Here is a 14,585-nt window from a genome sequence, read left to right as displayed (position 1 = left end):
TACATCTTCCATCCTTTTTTTGTTTTTAGTTATTTTTCAGGTAGGATCTTGGTTTTTGCATGGTACCGGCCTCAGATCACAATATTCTTACCTATAACCTCCTATACGGCTAGAATCACAAATGTGTATTACCACACTTGGTGTGTTCATTAATATGAGATACTAAGAATTCTTTGCCTAAACTGCTTCAAACTATGATCCTCCCAGACTCTATCTCCTAAGTGGCTAGGATTACAGGTACAACCACTCTACATGGCTAAGGAACAATTTCCATAGTGAAGTTATACTACATAAAAGAAATGTTAATATTGTCCCCCCTCCCCAAAAAAGAAATATCATAGAAAATACTGTATATTATCATATAGATTAATCATATGTACAATGACAGTCAAAAGCCCATTTGGAAGCCAGGCATGGCAGAGCTTAGGTCTGTAATCCCAGAACTCAGGAGAAGAGGTAGAAGGATAATAAGTTCAAGGCCAGTTTGGGCTACATGGTTTCAGGTTAGTCCAAGTTATATAGCAAGACACTGTCTTAAAAAAAAAAAAAAAAAAAAAAGCCAGGCACTGGTGGCTCATGCCTGTAATCTTAGCTACTCAGGAGGCTGAGATTTGAGGATTGTGGTTCAAAGCCAGCCTAGCAGGACCATCTATGAGAAAACTGGAAGTGGCTCTGTGGCTCAAGTACTAGAGCTCTCACCTTTAGCTGAAGAGCTCAGAGACAGCACCCAGGCAGAGTTCAAGACCCACTACTCTCTCTCTCTCTCTCTCTCTCTCTCTCTCTCACACACACACACACACACACACACACACAAGCCCATTTGCTATACCAACAATTAAAAACTAAATAAAACATACACAATTTTGCTTAAAAACTAGAGTAGTAAGTTAAGGGAAAAAGTGAGGGCTGCCGACAGCCATTTTTCTTTGTAATGAAGATCAAAGGTAGATACAGAATTTAAGGGAAAGATAAGCTTAGATGAGGATGCAAAAAAACACACAAAACAAATAAACGAAATAGAAAAATATAGGCATAAAGAAACAAAGACTAGTGGAAATCAAATTAATAACTCTTCCCAGGCTAAAAGAGATCTCAGGGGTTGGCTCAAGTAGAGTTCCAGCCTTGATTAGAAAAAAACAAGTGAGAGCCTGAGACCTGAGTTCAAATTCCAGTGTTGGCACAAAACCAAAAACCTCTAAAGAAAAAAAAGCAACTAATAAACCTTATGATTATGGAACCCAGGAAATTTCCCTGCTGCCAGAGAGGGCCCTGAATGTTGCTTCTCCCCTTTCCTCCCTCCTTTTTTTCTTCTGCTCTTATGAAGGCTTCAATTTTTAGATTTGTTTATTCTCCCTATGACCCCTTCCTGACTCACTTGACTCTCTTTTTTTTTTTTTTTTTGGTCCAGTTGTGGGGCCTGAACTCTGGACCTGGGCGGTGTCCCTCAGCTCTTCAGCTCAAGGCTAGCGCTCTACCACTTGAGCCACAGTGCCACTTCCAGCTTTTTTCTTTTTGCTTATGTGGTGCTGAGGAATCGAACCCAGGGCCTTATGCATGCAAGGCAAGCGCTCTACCACTGAGCCACCTTCCCAGCCCCTCACTTCACTCTCTAACTGATAAGACCTACATAGGTGAAACACCAACAGAACAGATCAATTTCATGGGGATCTACTATATGGACCTTAGAACAATTCAGCCTATACAACAGCAATCAAAGGCAAACTCTTTTGGGAGTAAATCATGTGCCAACTGCTACTGATGGAAGGAAAACAGGTACTCAGCTCCTCAGGATGAACCCTAAATGTGTCCAAGAAGCAAGAACTACAGATTCTTTAGCTAGTGAATGTGCTACAGTGGTAGTGTTAGTGGATTGTTTTTATGTTGATGAACTTGCTTGTGAGTGAACAAAGCAGGAGTCACGCTGGTTACTGCATGATTCCCTGGTGATGAGTGCTACCTTGGACACCGTTCTGGAACTTGGCTGCACTGACAAATTTGTATACCACTTTCTTCGTGTCCCACCCTCCTCCTGCCCACAAAGAAGCATTGATAGCTAGAAACTTCCTTTGTCAAGGTAACCAACTCACATAGCCAATCGGATAAGTATAGAGCATAGAGTTGAGTGCCAGTTGGAATACACTGGCTTAATAACTAGAAAGGAAACTCCCAGGCCAATTCATATTATAGAGCCCAGCAAGCAAAAGAAAAACTGATTTTTTTCCTATTTATTTATTTAGTCATTTGTGGGGCTTGAACCCAGGACCTGGGTGCTGTCCCAGAGCCTCTGTGTTCAAGTCTAGTGTTCTACCACTTGAGCCATAGCATCACTTCCAGTTTTCTAATGGTTAACTGGAGATAAAGAGTCTCATGGACATTCCTGCTTTGAACCATGATTCTCAGATCTCAGCCTTCTGAGTAGCTAAGATTGGTCATGAGCCACCTGCGTCCAACCAACTTTTTAATTTTTTTCCCTCTTTTTCTCACTGGTAGTCCATTCCAACTCCCACTCTCTTTATTACCTCTATCTTTATTTTCCTTTTCTGTATATATGAGAAATCTTCAATTATGCATTCCATTCCATTTTTCACATCTTTTTTTTGGGGGTGGGGTGGGGGGAAGGTCCGGTCGTAGGGCCTGAACTCTGGGCCTGGCACTGTCCCTCAGCTCTTCAGCTCAAGGCTAGCGCTCTACCACTTGAGCCATAGCGCCACTTGCGGCTTTTTTTTCTTTTTGCTTATGTGGTGCTGAGGAATTGAACCCAGGGCCTCATGCATGCAAGGCAAGCACTCTACCACTGAGCCACCTTCCCAGCCCCTTCCACATCTTTTATCCTTTCTGCCCCCCCCCACACTCTTAATAGCCAAGTACTATTTTCTACACAAAACAACTTTATCATTCTGATATCCTTTGAAAAGAATCAAAATCCCTAGGACGTTGTATATATAATGTGTTTGGTGTATAAATCTTGTAAACTAAGGCCTTTTGTTTGTAGGTATTTGGTTGGGTTTTGAATTGGTGAACTTTTTTTTTTTGGGGGGGGGGGGGTCTGGTCATGGGGCCTGAACTCTGGGCCTGGGTTCTGTCCCTCAGCTCTTCAGCTCAAGGCTAGCACTCTACTACTTGAGACACAGTGCCACTTCCGGCTTTTTTTTCCTGCTTATGTGGTGCTGAGGAATCGAACCCAGGGCCTCAAGCATGCAATGCAAGTGCTCTACCACTGAGCCACCTTCCCAGCCCCGAATTGGTGAACTTTTTAACTTCACATCAAGGACAAGAAACAGACCATCAACCAAGCTAATACTCATTCCTGTGAGAATACAGAAATTAACTCAGTGGAGAGACCTCAAGTGACTAACACCCAAGTTTACTTCTGCTCTTAAAGTTAATATAAATGGAGTCATACTGTGCATTATTTTATTTTGGTTTAATTTTCTTTCTTTCTTTCCTTTTGTTTTGTCAGTTGGGTCTTGAACTCAAGTCCTGGGTGCTGTCCCTGAGCTCTTTCGCTCAAGGCTCATGCTCTACCAGTTTCAACCACAGCATCATTTCTAGTTTTTGACTAGAAATTGGGGATAAGAGTCTCACGGGAACTTTTCTGCCCAGGCTAACTCTGAACCATGATCCTCAGATGTTAGTCTCCTGAATAGCTAGGATTACACATGTGAGCCAACAACATCCAACTATGTTTGATTTCTTCTACAACATAGTAAGCTTTATTAGAAAGGAAGAAATAATGGTTATAAACTACAGAGGTCAAGAAGTTTCTTTAGTTCTTACATTAGACTTCATAGACTTGTTAAAAGATGGAACAAACTCTCTTCACAGATAATTTTGAGCTACTGTAACCACAGGTCCAGGTAAATATTTAGCAAAGGTACTTGACCATGTATATAAGCTACACTTTTTTTTTTTTTTTTTTTTGGCATGTGTATGACACTACTGGGGCTTGAAGATAGGGCCTAGGTGTTATTCCTTAGTTTTTCACTCAAAGCTAATACTCTATCACTTGAGCCACAGCTCCATTTCCAACCTTTTGGTGGTTAACCAGAGATAAGACTCTACAAACTTTCCCACCTGGGCTGACATTGAACCAAGATCTTCAGATCCAGCCTCTTGTGTAGCGAGGGTTACAGGTGTGAGCCACTGGTGCCTGACTAAAGCTACACAATGTGATTTATGAGTATATGGTTATTTTGAGAAAAAGATAAATTAGTCATAGCCTGACTTACTTTTGTAGTGTCATGTGCATCCAATATGCCTTCCACAATGTCAGAGAGATCCTTATGTAATTCCTTTAAAAAATAACCCAAAAGAGTAATAAGAAAAGGCTATGTAAATATAATTTTTATTATTTAGTAGCTAAATTATGCTGGCCAAATATTTAAAAATTACTATAGATTCTCACATTGTTTCACAAAGTAAGATACTCTGCTGTTTTATTCTTAGTCTACACAATAAGCTCAGTTTATTAAATTTTCCTAAGGCAAATTTCTTAATTTTACATATTTAGCTATGAATACTTGGAGTAGCACAATATACCAACTAAATGCAGTAACAAATCCTTCTTTGTTTTTTTTTTTTTTTTTTTGGTCAGTCATGGGGCTTGAACTCAGGGCCTTGGGTCCTGTCCCTGAGCTCTTTTGCTCAACACTAGTGCTCTATCACTTCGAGCCACAAGTCCACCTCTGGTTTTCTCATGGTTAAATGGAAATAAGAGTCTCAAAGAATTTCCTGCCCTGGCTGGCTTTGAACTGTAATCCTTAGATCTCAGCCTCCTGAGTAGCTAGGATTTCAGGTATGAGGCACCAGTTCACAGAACAAATTCTTTTTTCTTTTCTCTTACAAATCATCATTCAATTTTCCTGTTGGAGGTTTATATTCAAGAAGATGCAATAATCAGAACTTACGGGGATATCATCAGTGCGGTTGTCCTTCCAGACCTCTAAAAGTGCAACCACCATGTCTCTCAGTTCAACCCTGGAGAGAACTCCATCACGGTCAACATCAAACACCTTGAAACAAACTAATAAAAAGAAACTCTTATGGAGACAAATGACTTTTAGATTCTGAAGTATAATACACTTTATTAGAAATTGCACTGCATATTCACTTAATTTTTCAAGCAAGCATATTCTGGATCAGTTATCATCAGGAGTAGATTATAGTCTATCAATATATTTTTGGAACTTATTGAATTTCCTCAATAGACTTCACAAATCTGTCTCTAAATAATTACCCAGGTTGGGATGACCTATCTATCACATAGATCTAACTTGTTTATAAGGTAGAAATAAGGAGCCAGGTGCCAGCAGCTCACACCTGTAATTTACCTAGCTACTCAGGGGGCTGAGATCTGAGGACCACAGTTTGAAGCCAGTCTGGGCAGGAAAGCCCATGAGACTCTTATCTCCAATATAGTACTCAAAAAAGCCAGAAATGATGCTGTAGCTCAAAAGAAGCTCAGGGACAGGGCCCAGGCCCTGAGTTCAAGCCCCAGGACTGACAAAAACCCATAAACAAAAAACGAAACAAAACTAGAGAGCCCTGTACTAGTGGATCACGCCTATAATCCTAGCTACTCAAGAAGCTAAGATCTAAGGATCATGGTTCAAAGCCAGCCCAGGCAGGAAAGTCCATGAGGCTCTTATCACCAATTAACTACCATAAAACCAGAAGTGGTGCTGTGGCTCAAGTTGTAGAGTGCTTGCCTTGAGCTGAAGAGCTGAGGGACAGTGCCTAGGCCCAGAATTCAAGCCCCATGACTGACCAAAAAAAAAAAAAGAAAAGAAAAGGGACTACACAAATATTATCTTACAGGTTATGAACAGGTAATATAAGTCCTTAAGTTAATTTCCTTTTTCCTGTAGTTTTCCACCCTCTCTCTGTATCTTCCCCCTTTCCTTTTTAATTTTTTGTGATGCCACATATCAAAACTAGGGCCTGGAACCTAGCCAATTTGTTCTACCACTGAACCTGATCTCCAGTCCATTAAAATTTCTTTCTTTCCTTCCTTCTTTACTGGTCCTGGGACTTGAACTCAGGACCTGGGTGCTGTCCCTGAGCCTCTTTATGCTCAAGGCTAGAGCTCTATCACTTGAGCCACAGCACTACTTCCAGCTTTTTCTGAGTAGTTTATCGGCAATAAGAGGCTCACAGGCTTTCCTGCCTGGGCTGGCTTTGAACCTCGAACCTCACATCTCAGCCTCCTGAGTAGCTAGGATTACAGGCCTGAGCCACCAGTGCTCAGTATTTGCTTTTGAAATACATCTCACTATAGAGATATATAGGCTGACCTTGCTTGAGGCCTTAGTAGCGCTGGCATTATAGATATGTACCACCATATCTAGCTCATTTAAGTTATTGTCTAATGCTCAAAACAGATGAAGGAAATCTATTTCTATTTATTTTCTTGTTTGTTTAGGCAGCACTAGAGTTAGAACTCAGGGTACTGAATTTGGTAGGCAGATGCACTACCACTTGATTACATCTACTGCATGTACAGTTGTTTCTTATATACATTTAATATCCTATCTACACTGAGAATCACAACATGATGATGGAAATATACCTTGTATCCACTTTAGCTTTCTAATGTAACAATGTACATTAATTTTTTTGCCAAGAACAAGTTCAGCTCTTCAATAAGGCTTATATACAATATGCTAAGGATCAGAAAATTAATACTTCACTAATTAACTCCAATAGAATCACTTTAATTTGTTAACAGACATATTCATCATCAACAAAATTGTTTTTTTATAGTTGGGGTGGTGGGTCAGTCATGAGGCTTGAACATAGGCACTGTACCTAAGCCAGCCAGCCTACCTGCCTGCCTTCTTTCTTTTTTTGTGCTCAAGGATAGTGCTCCACCACTTTAAGCCATATTCCACTTTCAGTTTTTAGGTGGTTAGATGGAAATAAGAGTCTCACAGACTTTCCGGCTTAAGCTGGCTTTGAACTGCAACCCTGAGACCCTGCCCCCTGAGCAGCTAGGATTACAGGTGTGAGCCAACAGCATCTGGCAAAAAAAAAAAATCTTAAAATTGTTAAAGGCAGTAAGTAATCTCAACAAAAAGCAGAGATTTCAGTTGCTATTCTTAACATTAAATTTTTATAATTTTCCTAAAGCCAGTTTAGAGCAATAATATATTAACAAGGAGTAAAAAGTCTGGATTTTTAGGATTAAAACTTCTATTTATATAGAATAATTATGATATTAAATCAAAATGGATCATTGCATAATATTACTCAGTCAGATAAAAATATTAATACCCCAAACAGGCAATATTTGGGAAGCTCTATTTTAGGAAGTCAGAAATAATTACTCTAGTAAATACATTTGAATTAGATTCCAATTAAATGTAAATGGTTGCATTTTCTCAAGTATGATCACGATTTAATAATGCAATATATACTTATACCGGTACATCATGCTGTAACATTTTAGTCAGGTTGAAAAGACCATTTCAGGGGCTGGGAAGGTGGCTCAGTGGTAGAGCATTTGCCTTGCATGCATGAGGCCCTGGGTTCCATTCCTCAGCACCACATAAGCAGGAAAAAAAAAAGCCGAAAGTGGTGCTATGGCTCAAGTGGTAGAGTGCTAGCCTTGAGCTGAACAGCTGAGTTACAGGACCCAGGCCCAGAGTTCAGGCCCTTATGACTGGACCCCCCCCCCAAAAAAAATTTACTTATGTAAAACATAAGTAAATTTATAAAAACATAACTCTTATAAAATATAAACTTTTATAAAATATGTAGTCAAATATAAAAAATGAGTTCTATTTCAAATTATATATGACACAAAACTCTCAATACAGACTAACAGAAAATATTTCTTAAATGTTTAAAAAACTTTCATTTATCAAGAATTGATTTTTCAGGAAAAAAAGTCTTTGTTTTATGCTGGTACTAGGGCTTGAACTCAGGGCCTGGGCACTGTTTCTGAGCTTTTTTGCTTCAAGGCTGATGCTCTATCATTTGAGCCACAGCTATACTTCTGGGTTTTTGCTGGGTAATTGGAGTAAGAATCTCACAGCCTTTCCTGTCTGGGCTGGCTTCAAACTGTAATCCTCAGATTTTAGCCTCCTGAGTAGCTAGGATTATGGGCATGAGCTGGTGGCACCCAGGTCTCAACTCCATTATTAACAGCAAAGATCTAAATTACTGCTCAGTAAAAAACAAGAAATGATTTTTCTTCTTTATAGACTTATCTAAGTAAAAGACCAACCTGAGATTAACATGTGCCAACTTGACAATTATAAAAACTTGAACTTCATTAAATATATATTGAAAAAAAATAGCCTAAGTGCCCCATTTGTTAGGAAAATGGGAAGACGTGGGAAAAATTATAATTAAGTGAAGTAAGCCAGGCCCAAAGAAACATAGGTCCCATGGTTTCCCTTATTTGCAATAACTAGTATATATCTGAGACAAGCAGAAATGTCAGATAAGTTGATGTTAGGTGAAATGAACCCCAAGATAAGGATTCAAATGTTTTTTCTTGCTTGCTATTGTTTCTAACATATTTAAAAGATATTTCTTTTTGCTTTGTATATCCTCCCCCATGGTATAACCCCTGCTTTCACTGTATTTGATGGGGTATAATTTGTGGAAGGGAAGGGCAAAAACAAACTGTTTAAATAGGGATACAGGTGGACCCATTGCAACAATGAGATGTACAAGTTGTTATGTCGAAAAATGAACTTTACAACTTTGGAGGGGGCGGATGGGAAGGGATGGGAAGGGGAAAGAAAGGAGGAGGCAACAATGCTTGATAAGAAATGTACTCATGGGCTGGGAAGGTGGCTCAGTGGTACAGCGCTTGCCTTGCATGCTCGAGGCCCTGGGTTCGATTCCTCAGCACCACATAAGCAAAAAGAAAAAAGGCGGAAGTGGCGCTGTGGCTCAAGTGGTAGAGTGCTAGCCTTGAGCTGAAGAGTTGAGGGACAGTGCCCAGGCCCAGAGTTCAAGCCCCACGACTGGACCAAAAAAAAAAAAAAAAAAAGAAATGTACTCATTACCTTGCTCATAATTGTAACCCCTCTGTACAGTATTTTCACAATAAAAAAAATCGAACTTGCAAAAAAAAAAAACAACTTGAACTTCATTAAGTATATATTGAAAAAAAAATAGCCTAAGTGTTAGAGATGGTGAATAAATATATCCAGTTTTAGTTTCAAAACCAATTTCCTGAATTCTAAGTATATAGTAAGCTGCCAATTTTGATCTTGTGTTGCTCTTTACCCACATGAGTTTTTTTCTTTGTTTCTTTTTTATTAGTATTATTATTAATTAGAGGAGGGTGTGGGGGGAGGGGGAAGCAGCAATACTGTGTTTAAAAATTATAATCTGTGTCTGGCTTTCCTGTGTATGTTAACCACTTAAATGTTATTATTATCCTGCTTTGGTTTTATAGTGATTGTGAAACATTCAATGCAAGTATACAGTTATTTTCTCATTAAAATAAAAAAACTTGAACTTCAGTCCACAGATAATCTACCTGAATACAGTTGATTTTCTTTCAATAGTTTGCAAATCTGGGACACTGTCTTAACTCACTTACATTTCTGTCTTTCAGCCAGGGGTCCCCTGCAGCAAGCTGATAACCCACAGGATATCTCCTTAAAGTCTATGTGATTGTCACGATTTTCATCAAAGGCATTAAACAAACCTACAAAATAGAAAAAAAAATACCATAAATCACAGCCAATTGCCTGCTAGTGTTAGTACTGACATGTTTATGAAAGAAGGAATGACTAGTTTCTTTCTTGTAACTTTGTTGAATTAAAAAGAAAAAGTATATCAGTAACTCCTAATGCCTTATTTCTCTTAGCACATTTGAAACATAATACCAGAATTATAACACTTTGGTGTGATTATATTTGTAACTTCCTTATATAAATTCTATTACCTTAAATATGCCCATAATATACCTAAGTGACAAAGGACCCAGAAAAGTCCTTACTATCAGATTAAGAAGAAAACAAAAAAAGTAGAGCAAAAAATTGTACTGCTTATTAAAATGAATATTAAAAATATGCATGATATCATTAATAAAGATCCACCAAAGCTCTACCACAAAACAAAGGAAATATAGTATGCTATTTTAAAAAGTCTTTATCTTATTGCTTACAGATTATTATTTAAAATTTCATGAAAGGAAAGGGATTTCAAGTCTAGTCATGTATTTTTCAATCTTTTTCTTTTTTTGTTGGTCATGGGGCTTGAACTCTGGGCCTGGGCACTGTCCCTCAGCTCTTCAGCTCAGGGCTAGCTCTACCACTTGAGCCAAAGCACCACTTCTGGCTTCTTCTGATTATATGGTGCTGAGGTCGAATCCAAGGCCTCATTATGCAAGGCAAGCAACTCTACCACTGAGCCACCTTCCCAGCCCTCAATCTTTTTTTCCAGAAAATATGGAATAATTTTGTTTTGAAATGAAGTATGCCCAATTCTAAAAAGGCAAAAATACAACTTCATTGTTGAATTGATAGGAACCCATCAATACCTACACTAAGTCTCCCAAGGAGTACTTTGGAAGTATCTTAGGCATCTGAAAAAAGCACAGATTATGTATTTCAAGAGGGCTGGGAAGCTGGTTTAGAGGTAGACTGCTTGCCTTGCATGCATGAAGCCCTGAATTCAATTCCTCAGTACCACATACACAGAAAAGGCCAGAATTGGCATTGTGACTCAAGTGGTAGAATGCTAGCCTTGAGGAAAAAAAGCTCAAGGACAGTGCCCAGGCCCTGAGTTCAAGCCCCAGGACTGGCACACACACACAAAAATATAAAATATATCTTCCAAGAATCTAATTTAGAAAACTGTTTAGAAAACTAAAGCTCAGTAGGAGGTAGATGATTTACATGCCAAACATGTAAAAGGCCCTGGGATTGATCCCCAGCACTAAAAACAAAAAATCTGTAATCAGAAGCAGAAAATAAGTTTTAAGATTCTAGATATGAGCTAGGTACCAGTACAGTAGCTCACATTAATAAATCATAGATACTCAGGAGGTGAGATCTGAAGATCTCTGTTCAAAGCCAGTCCAGGCAGAAAAGTCTGTGACACTCTTCCAATTAAACAGCAAACAACTGGAAATAGAGCTGTGGCTAAGACAGCCTTAAGCAAAAAACAAAAAAAAAACAAAACAAAAAAAACCAACACTGGACAACACTCAGGCCCTGAGTTCAAGCCCAGGCACACACACACACACACACACACACACACACACACACACACACACACACACACACACACACACACACACACACACACACACACACACACACACACACACACACACACACACTCTCCTCTCTCTCTCTCTCTCTACATACATATACGTACATATGTATGTACTCATATGCATGAATATCTGTGTATATATACATATATGTACAAGTGTGTATTTATACACATATACATATATATACAAAAATATATACATTTTATATATATTCCAGATATACCTATTATGTTATCAGTAATTTAAGATTCCATTTAAATTATTTAGTTTTAAAGGCATAGTAGGGGTTGGGAAGGTGGCTCAGTGGTAGAGCACTTGCCTTGCATGCATGAGGCTCTGGGTTCAATTCCTCAGCATCACATAAGCAAAAAGAAAAAAGCCGGAAGTGGCGCTGTGGCTCAAGTAGCTAACCTTTAGCTGAAGAGCTGAGGGACAGCGCCCAGGCCCAGAGTTCAGGCCCCACAACCAGACCCAAAAATAAATAAATAAATAAATAAATAAATAAATAAATAAATAAAGTCATAGTAATAAGGAGCTATATTGGACCTCAGATATATCTATTCTCTTTTTCTTTAAGCGTAGCAGGAATATATTCTTTTTTTTTTTTTTTTGCCAGTCATGGTGCCTGAACTCTGGGCCTGGGCACTATCCCTCAGCTCTTCAGCTCAGGGCTAGTGCTCTACCACTTGAGCCACAGCACCACTTCCAGCTTTTTCTGCTTATGTGGTGCTGAGGAATTGAACCCAGGGCCTCATGCATGCAAGGCAAGCACTCTACCACTGAGCCACCTTCCCAGCCCCAGGAATATATTCTGTATGAACAAAAAAAGTAGCTGAGGAAGAGGTGGGGTCATGAGCAAACCTGGAGCTCTGCCCATTTAGTGGCCACCCTCCCAATTAATATTTTACTTGACATTCTTTACTGGAGCATAATTTCATAACCACTGACTTGGTAAAACTCATTTTATATAGGAAGTTTATTTAGGTGCAGAAAACAAAATTGATTTTTGCAAGGCTATATAAGTAGAATATGAAGCTTAAAACTGCAATCTTAATTTCCATCTTGGTTTTTTCCTCAATATACTAAACAATAATTAGCAAAGAACTTAAAAACCTGTAAGAATATGGCTTTTCAGAATTAAAATGGATTAAAAATAAGGGCTGGGCTTACATGTATTTGTTTACCAATGATAATCTGTAAAATAATGGAATGCTTCCTACCTTCACTTAGAGAAGGACGAATAGGTGGTGAAACCAATGGGCCAAAGGTCTCTAAATCAAATCGTCCAGTTCGGGATTGAGCCTTTAGCAACCAATAACGCTTTTCGAGATCAATGATGTCTGATTCTTCCACTAAGAAGCAAATCAAACAAGATTATAAAAATTTACAATATCCTTCTGGTTGTTAGTTAATCCTGATAATGTATCTTGGAAGAATTTAATTTCTCAATTCAATTCCTAAAAATAATTATAACCACACACTGAAAGATAAATTTATTACAATTAAAATGGTAGGGAAATTAGAACCAAATAACAGAGAACTTAAAAGCCAGAAAAAAAAAAACCTCTTCAATTTCTTATTAAGTAGGCTTCTAAATCCAGCATATAAAGTAATACACAATTGAGCCATGTCTTTTGGTCTTCTCACACTACTTTTCATTACTTCCATTTTTGTTCATTTCCATTTTGTGTACATCTTCTCTCCTGGGTAGACTATAAATATCATAAATAGCAGGGTACAGGTCTGATTCCAACTGTCAACATAGTGACTCATTGCATGTTCAAAACTTTTTGAACAAATAAAAATATATAGTTAGTAAAAAGCTAGGTGCCAGTGGCTCACGCCTGTAATACTAGCAAAACAGGAGTCAGAGATCTGAGGATCACAGTTCAAAGCCAGCTCAAACAGGAGAAAGTCCATGAAATTTTTATCTCCAATTAATCTTAGAGCTGGTAGTTCCTACCTGTAATCCATGAAATTCTTATCTCCAATTAACCAGCAAAAGAGTCAGAAGTGGAGTTGTGGCTCAAATGGTAGAGCGCTAGCCTTGAGCAAAAAAGCTCAGGGACAGAGCCCAGGCCCTGAGTTCAAGCTCTAGGACCAGCACCAAGAAACTCCAACCATGGTTATATTTGTATGTGCTTTTTTTCCCTTCTAAGAAATTAAGCTGGGCGCTGGTGGCTCACCCAGGAGGCTGAGATCTGAGGATCATGGTTCAAAGCAAGCCTGGGCAGGAAAGTCCATGAGACTCTTATCTCCAATTAACCACCAGAAAACTGACAGTGGCTCTGTGGCTCAAGTGGTAGAACTCTCACCTTGAACTGAAGAGCTCGGGGACAGTGCCCAGGCCCAGAGTTCAAGCCCTACCACTGACAAAAAGAAAAAAGAAAAGAAAAGAAAAAGAAAGAAAGGAATTAAAATAAAACAGAGAAAGCATATACAAGGTATTATTCTGAATTAAACATAACAATTATTCTATTCAAATGTAAATCTCAGAATGTCCACTTCTGGCCATAATGAGTAACTAGCAACGGATTTGTTCTCATATCATAAATGACTAGAAAACTATAAAACAAATGTTCTTAAAACTCAGAGAAGAGGGTACAGGATTGTGATCTCTGAGGTGAGGACTTCCATCCCCTGGCCTTCTGCCTGAAGTTACTTTGCAGACTTTCACAAAGAATGAGGACCCTCAGAATAGAGATTTCACTGAATTAAGAACAGAGGTTAGTACCGGAAAGTTGAGGCAGCTAAAATTTAGAGAACAAAGTAATATAGAGGAAAGGGTTATGCAAACAAAGGCTCTAGATCCTACATAGGAGTCTTGTCTTGTTGAACTTTAGCAGAATACTAAGCTGTATATGCACAAAGCAAAACTCACTGAAGCCAGACTAGGAACAAATGCTGAGGAACTCTAAGCCTATAACTATAAGCCACATAACAGTCACAATGTCTAACACTGGAAGAAAACATGGAAGAAGTAAGAAAATATGACACCAAAGATAAAAATTAGCCAACAGAGTTTGACATATACATTTTATGGTTGTATGGAAATGTCACAGTGAAACTCTTCTTATACAACTAATACATGCTAATAAAAAAAAATCTTTTTCTGGGGATGAGGTATTGGGATTTGAACTCAGAGCCTGTTCTCACTAGACTGGCTCTCTACTACTTGAGCCAACCTACAGTCCTGCTTTTTGCTGGTTCCTTTTGAGACGGTATCTGGAGAACTTTTCTGTGCTAGTAGCTTCTTGATAGTTCTACTCTCAGCTTCCAGAGTAGCTAGAATTACAGATGTGATTCCACAGGGACCTTGACACTATTGACTTTTAGG

At 38.7% G+C, this 14,585-nt stretch overlaps 1 protein-coding gene across 6 annotated transcripts in view; it reads right to left on the bottom strand.

Annotated features, from left to right (window-relative positions):
- Positions 1-14,585, bottom strand: part of Usp32 (ubiquitin specific peptidase 32) — a 165,703-nt gene that overhangs the window by 75,634 nt on the left and 75,484 nt on the right. For all 6 annotated transcript variants that reach the window (XM_070027100.1, XM_070027096.1, XM_070027097.1 and 3 more), the window contains 4 exons: positions 12,469-12,600; positions 9,563-9,670; positions 4,908-5,023; positions 4,230-4,292 (listed from right to left, as the gene is read on the bottom strand). In XM_070027100.1, coding sequence (XP_069883201.1) covers positions 4,230-4,292; positions 4,908-5,023; positions 9,563-9,670; positions 12,469-12,600 — 419 coding nt within the window. The remainder of the gene's footprint in view (positions 1-4,229; positions 4,293-4,907; positions 5,024-9,562; positions 9,671-12,468; positions 12,601-14,585) is intronic.

The sequence above is a fragment of the Dipodomys merriami genome, unplaced genomic scaffold, assembly GCF_024711535.1.
Source record: "Dipodomys merriami isolate MVZ:Mamm:240054 unplaced genomic scaffold, mDipMer1.0.p SCAF_19, whole genome shotgun sequence".
In the NCBI taxonomy this organism is placed as follows: Eukaryota; Metazoa; Chordata; class Mammalia; order Rodentia; family Heteromyidae; genus Dipodomys; species Dipodomys merriami.
Note: the sequence above shows the minus strand (reverse complement) of the source record. Positions and strands in the feature narration are given on the sequence as shown.